Source organism: Epinephelus fuscoguttatus, linkage group LG18 (genome assembly GCF_011397635.1).
Source record: "Epinephelus fuscoguttatus linkage group LG18, E.fuscoguttatus.final_Chr_v1".
In the NCBI taxonomy this organism is placed as follows: domain Eukaryota; kingdom Metazoa; phylum Chordata; class Actinopteri; order Perciformes; family Serranidae; genus Epinephelus; species Epinephelus fuscoguttatus.
This window is the reverse complement of record NC_064769.1, coordinates 34,634,881-34,644,371: the sequence shown is the minus strand read 5'-3', so window position 1 is coordinate 34,644,371 and position 9,491 is coordinate 34,634,881. Positions and strand designations below refer to the sequence as shown.

Below are 9,491 nucleotides of genomic sequence, written 5' to 3'. Positions count from 1 at the left end.
ATACTTAACATAAAGTTACGTAGGTTAGGTTTAGGAAAGAGTTAAATAGATTAGGTTTAGTCAAGTTATTTTATGTAAGATGTTTAGGAAAAGAGTCATGGTTTGGGTTAAGAAAAGAATTGTGGTTGGACTTGTGGTTTGGGAAAGTGATGGTTACTTAGGTTGGAATTAGGAGAATAAAGTTGCGTAGGTTTGGCTTCGGAAAGTAAAGCTACATAGCTTAGTTTTACGGTTGGGTGTTGTCACGTTACAACCTCCACATAAAGTTATATAGGTAAAAGAAGACATGGTTTGGCGTTGTTACTTTACATACTTTACATCAAAGTTACTAAGCTAAGGTTAGGAAAAGAAACATAGTTAGCTGTCGTAAAGTTACGTACTTAATATGAGATAGCATACCTTAACACTCACTTTATTTCTAATGGGACACAAACAGCGATCTCCCGTTAGCGCATTCGTTGCCTTCACGATTATTTCTACAAATATTAAATACCAATTTTGGTGCATTTTTGTAACTAGCATACAAACAGTGCTGGAGAACAGCCTGCTCTACTTTCACTACACTGTCCTCATTGTTCTCACTTTACTGGAGTATTTTGACATCCTCCACCACCGTCTGTTGCCACTTCTTCTTCTTCTGCTGTTGCTACTGCTACTAACAATGACACCCATTAATATTCAATCAATCAAGCTGCATCGATAGAGACCAGTGTTTCCTGAACATCTCCAGTGGTCAGCATTTATCAGCCTGCAGTGTGTTCAGCCTGTAAAGCTTTGGATTGCAGTAGATTGCTACAGTGAAATACAGCTACTTAAACAGATTACCAGCTCCGGGATGAGATGGCTCGTAAGTCAACCCCACCACCACCACCACCACCACCACCCCTGCAAACATCCCCTCATCCACCCAGTAAATCTGCACCACTACATTGGACTACTCTCCCCCTCTCTCCATCTCCATCTTATGTAAGTGTGTCCTGATCTTACTGCAGCCCACAACAGTCACCCTGACACATATACACACTCTCTCTCTCTCTCTCTCACACACACACACACACACACACACACACACACACACACTGAGCAAAAGTTTCATTACCATTGAGGTCAGGTCTGTGTGTGGAGGGGGGGGGGTGGGCGGGTGAGGGGGCACGCCGAGACAGTGTGAGAGAGAGAGAGAGGACAGAAGAGTCCGCGGAGGAGAGAAGGAGGACAGATCGGAGGCAGAAAGCAGGAGGCGCTGCTTGCAGTCAGGAGGATGCTGCGCTGACATGCGGACCGTCGGCACGCTCTGATCCGGACCGTGACGTTACCGGCTCTACCTGCGCACCAGCCAGACCCGAGAGCTCATTATCTCCTGTGCATTTTCTCCACCTTATATTTATCTACACACCCTCCACCTCCATCACCACCACCTCCTCCTCCAACACCCTGTGGACCGGCTTTTGTCGCCATGCCACCGGCCGCCTGCTCGGTCGGATACCGACTCCGCATCACCTTGTCCGCGGTGCTGTGGATCGGGCTGCTGTGGAGCCGCGTCTCAGCAGGAGGTACAGTCTTATTTCTCATCCATAACACAACCCTCTGCATGCTTTGTTTTAATCTAAACCCCCCTCTCTGTCCTTTCTATCTTGGCTCCTATCCAATCCCAATGACAGCAGCGTGAGTTCAGTTTTTTAAAACGCTGCAAAAACAACTCGTCTTTCTGTTTTTGGGCATCCCTGTCTTGTTTTGAGACATCTCTCCTCCCGCGACTCGTAGGAGGAGAGAAACACAGAGAGGGAGAGGCAAAGAGAGAGTCTGAAGCAGCCTTTGAAGTCTTGAAATAAACGCTGTTGCGGGCTATTTACTGTGCGAGGCAGCCTCCAAACCAGTTTGGCACAACAGTCCAGGCTGCACAAGCATCCTGTGGACCGGAGCCCACTCGTGTGCGTGGGTAGGCTCGATCAGGAGTGAATGCAGAGAGAAAGATCACCTGTCAACACACGCTCTGCAGCTCCACTGATTCTCACGCACAGAGTGGGAGACAGGGGGATTCCTTCAGTTTGAGCATCGGCAGTGAAAAGTGTGCAGGGGGAAAGTTGATGTTTGAAGCATGGAGGCAGTCAGATGGAGGGAGGAGGAGAGGCTGTGGGTGTTGATGGTGGAAAATGACTTCCAAAAAACATGCGCTGCCTATGTTTGCTGCTTTGGTAGCCACTGCTTTATTATTTTTTATTAGTTTATTCACTAGATCTCCATAAGCCCTTAAAAAGAGCACATTTTGGGTTGCCAGGTTGTGGAAAATCCTTCATTGTTCTCTATCCTTTATGGATCCCTATTAGCTTCCACGCTGTGGTCTCTTGTCCCCCTAGAGTCTAAACAAAAACAACAAAACAAACAACAGTTTACTGACATTTGGTCATGGACTTTCCATGTCCACATGCAAGGACCCCTGGGTGTGTTGGTAGTCGATGTTTTGGAACGCTGTGTCTGTTTGTTACACGCGTTGTCTTCTTTCAAAATACACTTCAGTTTTCACAGGAAATTTACCGTTTACATACAGTCTCTTCCAAAATAAACGCACTATGTCAGGACAACACAGCTAACTGACCTTTTTTTTCCCTTCGACAACCACGTGGTTACGTGTAGGCACAAAAGGAAGTGGTTAGGTTTAGGAAAAAAGAACATGGTTTGGCTTTAGAATCTTACGAGACGCGAACACAGCTCTCTCTGGTGAAAGTTGGTGTTTGTTGTGTCCGTGTTTCCTTACGTCAGTTTGATTTGTATAAATGTATATAGTAATGATAACAATAATGAAAATAATGTTCTCGTTGAGGTATGCGGAACACGTCACTTTCAGTGGCAATACTGTTGTCTCCTTCTCCTCTGTGGTCGTCTTGTCCATGTGTCACTGTCTCTGTCATGGAGATCTCGTTTCGTCCCACCAAACATGTTTTCTTCTTCATCCAAATCAGATTCAGAATGTTGATCAAAACAGGAATTGTCGGAGTCTGAGTCCATCATCAACACATTCTCACTCCGACCTCATCACATAATGACATTTGGTCATCGACTGTCCTTGTCCAGACGCAACGTGCAAGGTACCCTGGGTGTGTTGGTTGTTGATGATCTGGGATGCCGTGTGAAGTTCACACTGTTGCATGCATTGTGTTCTTTCAAAATAAACTTCCATTTTTAAAGGAAATTTAATGTTTATTATTATTGATGGGTTTTTTTCCCTTCGACAGCAAAAATACGTGGTTAGGTTTCGGAAAAAAAAATCGAATCTTATGGGACACAAACACCGCTCTCCCAGGTGAAAGTTGGAGTTTGTTGGACCCATTTACCTAACCTCCCGCCCTCCCTACTCGGACTTTCGCTGCCTTAACTTTCCTCCTTGTCCCACCTCGTTTCCCCCTGACACTGCCAAGCACCGTTAAACTATAATGGCGACCGCATATCATGGCAACGTTAAAGGACGGCTTTTGTCTGACACTGCAAGTCACAGCCCAAGTGCTGGATTTCGATGACTTCGGAGTGAGAGTGGGTTGAAAATCTCGTCAGTGGCAGGGAAAGAGTTAATATCAAGGGGTTCGCGTGGCACAACCTAACGCAGGGTAAATTGTAACACTTGGACCTTTTATGTGGTTACACAGGGTCGATCCTTTCGTGCTTCTGGCCAGTTGATCAGAATACCGCCAAACTGTGACCCGCAATATTCCACAGAGATTGGACGTGTTTCAACTGAGTTCAGTAACAAAAAGTGCTTTTGGACAATTTAAGTAAATTTCTTTGTCATACTTGTTTTTCGATTACTGAGCTGACTACGTGAGTCACCGAATCCAACCATGTATCATCTTAACAACTGTCTTGTTGCCTAAAACATAGCACCATTTTGAACTATGTAACCAACTCCCAGCAAGTGTTAGCTAGGCTTGATAAAATGTTGTAACTCGGTGGTGGACCTCAGCCATCGATAGCGCATTTTCTCTATTTTTGACCTTCAAACTTAAGTTCAGTTTCAACTAATGTCCCCAGTTAAATCAGATATACTTTGTATTCTAATTTTGTCAGGTATCTTACTGACACAGTTTCACAGTCTTGTTAATATCCAGACATTCAATACTCATATTTTGACATGTGGATCTATGTCACCCATTTCGTGTACATCTATTGGTCCAACCATTGAATATCGATAATAGACTAACAGATGGATGAGACCTGTGCAGATACCTATCCTTCCTCTGATGTAGATGGAGACCTGTAGTATATAGATAGAATTGTATTGAATGAATGAATTGAATAATTCATTAGCATTATTCCCCAAGTTAGGGTGGAGTTATAAAAGGGGCGGAGCAACAGATTTGCATAGTTAGCTCTTTGCTAATATTGTAACGGACTAAGGATAAATGTAAAAAAGAATATATGTTTCTGTTGGATTTGTTTCTGGCTTGGCGTGTTTTTTGACTTTGCCTTGTTTCTGTATTTGCAGCGCATTTACTGTTAATGTATTTGGCTTTCTGCTGCATGTTTTTCATTTGCAGTGTGTTGTTTTGGATTTTTGAATGTGTTTTTTTTTTCATTGGCATTGTTTCTGAAGCTGCAGCATGCTTCTCCTAATGGAAATGTTTTGGTCTGCTGCAGTGTGTTTGCCCTTGTCGGCTACCATACGAAACAATTATTCGATTCAACAAGATGCTGAACGCCACAAAATTAATCAACAGCTGTTTTGATAATGGCTGAATTCTTTCAGTCTTTTATCAGTTCAAACCTTAAACATTTGTTTTGTGTCACCAATATGAGAATTTCCTGCTTTTCTCTGTCTTCCTTTTATATTGTTGTTAACATAATAAGAATGGGTTTTGGAATAATGGTCCATTAAAAACACTTGAAATGTCACCATCAGCCATTTTCAAAAATATTATTTTTCTGGGCAAATTGTAAAGGCCTATAAGCCACACATAAATCAATACCCCAAACTTACACGCACTCACACACAGTCCCAGACATATGCACACATCCCAGAGGAAAGTTACCGATAACTAAACAAAGTTCATCTTAATCACGTGTCTAGAGGACACAAGCTCATAGCAGTACATCACATGTGCCTGTTAAATGTAGCCAGGGTTTGGTGTAAACAAAATCTACATTCAGAAAGAATATCTTGTGATTGATATAAACATAAAGACTCAGGTTTAGGCTAAATGCTGCAGGAAGGGATCCCGTCACCATCTGCTCTACAACGACGTTTTATAGACTAAATGATTAATTGAGAAAATGCAATGCAGATTAATCGAGCATGAAAATAATTGTTAGTTGTAGCCTTAATCGAGTTCATACTTTATTTGTAAGCATGTTGGATTTAGGTAAGTGCTTGGCTATAGAAATGACAGCCCAGCTGCCAGAAGAAATGTTGGCATTGAACGCTCCTGAAAACCACGGATATGTCACATTTGTATGTTTTATACATATATCAACATTTCTAAAGTGATGCAGTGTATGAGCTGACTTTTAAGGAAAAGGGATGGTGGATGTTGACACCTAGGCACAACGCCTGCCAAGCTGCAGACCGCTGTTTAAGACCAACAAACACTGGTTGACTTTGTGATTCAATGATGTGATTCCAGCGTCTTTTTAGTCATTAAAAGCATTTTTTTTTACCAAGACATTGCTGCTTTTTCTGCCAATGTAATGACACAAAAAATTATTTATTTATTTATTTATTTTACTGGGAGATAACTGCTTTTCCTGCCAGGATACACTCTGAAAAAATAGTCTACTGGTTCAACTTTAAAAAAATTAAGTTATCAGTTTGCAGGTATCTTTCTAAATAGTTTCAACTCTGGCATTACTGAGTGAGTCTTTTATAATCTGACAAAGTAGTTCAGTACAACCAACATGATTTGCTCTGACCTTGAAAAAACAATTTAATATTTATAATAATAATAATAATAATAATAATAATAATAATAATAATGCATGTTATTTATAGGCTCATTTCAGGACACTCGAGGACACCTTATAAGTCACAGTTAGAAAATAACCCAAACATGTAGCAGTGTAAACATAGATCATAAAATCAAACAATTCTGGAATATACAATAAAAGTTAATAAGATGACCAGACAAAAATGACAATAATAAATACTAGGTATAAAATCATTATAATAAAATCATCATCAATATGTGTGTCACTGCTAAATTAGTTATGAAATGCCAGCTTGAAAAGGTGTGTTTTCAGATGGGATTTTTATCCAAAAGTTGTGTTGATATTTAGTGGTCAAGCTACTACATTTAAGATACTCTAACGTGCTAATTTTAATTCCATCCTATTTAAAAATGTCAAATATGTTTTTGATTTTGACCAAATTAAACACATTAAGCTGCAAATTTTTTTATTTTAAGCATTATCCACTAACCCCAATGAATCATTTTTTAAATGGCTGTTTTTTTTTTTAAATAAGACATCTCTGCTTTTCCTGCTGCAGTTGTGCCCCCAAACCTGAGTATTTTAAGCCAAAACATGATCTTTTCTGAAACATTACCAAGTGTTTTTTGTGCCTTAACCACAGTGCATCTGCAACATAATAACTCACAAATGTAACATATCTGTGTTTTGCAGAAACCTACAATCTCAACATTTTTGGGGGGAAATTGGGTTGATTATAATTGTTTACATCATCACAACAAAAGAAGTCCCTCATAGCCTCATATAATTTTTCAAACAACAAAACTGGTTGTGATTTAGCGAGTCATCTTTGTCTTTCCAGCAGCTTTTTAGCCACCAAATGTGTAGTGACCAGTATCTGCTTTTTCAGTGGTGATTGTGCCCCCAAAACAACAAAAGAAAATTCATGTCTGTCATATCCTCACATGATTCTTTGTAGTTGATTTGAGCTTTTGTTCCAGAGGATTTCATCACTTTCAGCCTTTGATTTTACTTTGAAAAGCCAAAGTGACAGTTGATCTCGTGGCACCTTTGAATGTCGGAGAGCTTCTTTTACTGTGTGTTTTAATAATTTGCCCATCAGACGCACACACACGTTCATCTGAATTCATCCAGCAGTTCCCAGCATGCTTCAGTCTTTTTGTTAATCCTTGTCACTCCCGTCTTTCCCCCCGCGTGCATGCACAAATGTTCGATCTGTTACTGCAGCCACACACACACCTACTGTAGACACACACACACACACTCCGTATCACGCTCTGCATCGCTGGTTTCATCTCACCGTCGGTGTCTGTGGTTAATGAGATCACCCAGCAGAGATGTAATGTCACAGATCAGACTTGTGCTAGTGTGTGTTTGTGTGGTAGTGTGTGTGTTGGTGTTTTTTAATGTGTGGATTGTGCCTGTGTATGAAGATAGGCTGGATCAGTGCGTGGTCTAATTTCTTGGGGTGAGAGTGATAATCTGCCAGAAAGACCGATTCAAGAGCTCTGGCTGCCAAACAAAAGCCAACGTGGAGCCGTTTTATCGACTCACGCTGGTGTTGTGTTGTTGCACGGAGTTTGTTGTGAATGTCCACTTAATTTAAAAATATAGATCCTCTCCTCTTCCCTTTATTCTTGTTATTCGCCCTTCTCCTCTCATTACATCACCTTTCCTGTTTCCTCTTCAACTTCCTTCCTGCGGTCCTCCTCCAGTCGAATCACTCCTCTTGTTTTTTTTTGCCTTCCTATTACTTGTGAGTGAGAGGAGAGAAAAATGGAAGTGAGGGGGAGATGGAGGAGATTGTTTCTTATGGTTGAGTAACTCTGGCCTTATTATACAACTAGATCCTCAGGCTGCAAACTTTTTTGGGGAATAAGCATCAGAAAGAGACGCAGAATGAGGGGAAGTGAGGCTGAGGCAAAAAGAAACATGAAGGGATGCTGGAGAAAGAAAAGCAGCAGGGAAGTAGTAATATCTGCGTATGAAAAAAATCTGTATATTCAGCAGTGGAGGAAGTACTCAGATTCTTTACTTAAGTAGAAGTAATAAAAGCAGAGAGTAGAAAGGATATATCCAGGATGTCAAACTGACTCAGCAGCAACAACAGGTTAAAAAGACAAAGGTAGTTAGAAGCTAAAGCCGAACTATAGGCTACAGATCACAGTGTAAAAGTGAACCACCACATCACTGCTGATCGCCACACAAGACACCGGTTCCTGCACAGCAGGATCGGTCTTTGTTTCACTGTTATAATCATTAAAAAGCAAAAGCAGCACGCCCCCCCCGGTATCTCCCAGGCGCACTACCTCATCAAACCATGTGATGTTTGGTATTGCCGGATTCAGGAAGCTCTCGACTTTTCAAAAATAGCATCGTTTTTCTTTTATTTATTATGTATTTCGCACCAGAGCAGCCTAAACACACAAAGTCCAAAATCGTGATGAGTGGTGACAAGTCATGTCATGCCGTTTTTCGACGGGAAAAGTTAAAGGATTACTCGCGATCTTATGCAGAGCCGTCAATGGGCACGTAGCTGTTTTATAAAAGGTAAGAGTCTCACTCCTACCACTATTTTTGGCTGAGATATACCGCCTAGAAAGTGGGGTCATAACTTTCACGTTTCATATGGCTTTATTTGGTGATATTTTATGGTGTTTCTGTGTCATAAACATCATCAGCTATCATAATCACACCTGATTTCAATAAGGTACGATATTTTAAGCTGGCTGAGTGTTGTTTGATCACTGATAGTACTGTTGTGAAGCCGAGTGACCGACTTGTCATTTGGAGCTCCGCCTGGATCTTTTCATGGTAAAAACACTGTAGAATGGTCATACTTTGAGCAGTCTTCTTCAAATTTGAAACAAATGTTAATTGATAGTGTGCCTACAGCCCCACAGTGTCAGTTAGCTGCTCAGATGAAGCCACAGGCAGTTATTCATCCTGAAACACATTTTTTACTTTATTTTAGGCAAAATCTTCAAGTTGTTGCTGACTTCAGAGGCCCATTACTCTGTCTCTGTATCAACTAGAGTATTTCTGACACTTTCACAAGAAACTTCAGAGAGTTTTCTTTCTGGCAAGACCTCATGCATGCATGTAGTCAGAGCAGTTCAGACGCTACAGTCATTTTAATTTGGTTATGTCATTTTAGGCGTTTTTGCTACAAAATGGGGGTGGAGTATTAAGCCTCACCTATGCCAGAGATGAAAACAGTCCATCGCTCTCCACTGACTTTATATTGTGTGAAGGTGCCTCCTTGTCATTTCTGTCTGCTCACAAACAACAGAAACATGTCCAAAAGCTGCTGTGAGACCAAACAGGGTAAAGAACCCAGAACTAAGTTTTTATAAGCTGCCGAACTGAGAAACTGAGCCTTTAAGAAGACAAAAGTGGATCCAGGCAATAAGACATGAGGCATCAGCAGGAAGGATGTGAACACTGTGGGATCCTGACACTCATAAATAAGTTACAGTTGTTAATGTGGCCGGACAAACTGTAGAGGTTGGAGCTAACCGAGCCGTGTAATGCCAGGTTATGATCTTTGTTAGATTAAATGATGATCTCACTCAGCCTGA

At 41.2% G+C, this 9,491-nt stretch overlaps 1 protein-coding gene across 2 annotated transcripts in view; it reads left to right on the top strand.

Moving 5' to 3' along the window:
• Nucleotides 1-1,161: 1,161 nt before the first annotated feature.
• Nucleotides 1,162-9,491, top strand: part of LOC125906329 (seizure 6-like protein) — a 109,548-nt gene continuing 101,218 nt past the window's right edge. For both annotated transcript variants that reach the window (XM_049604929.1, XM_049604926.1), the window contains exon 1: nt 1,162-1,550. In XM_049604929.1, coding sequence (XP_049460886.1) covers nt 1,454-1,550 — 97 coding nt within the window. In that variant the 5' untranslated portion in view covers nt 1,162-1,453. The remainder of the gene's footprint in view (nt 1,551-9,491) is intronic.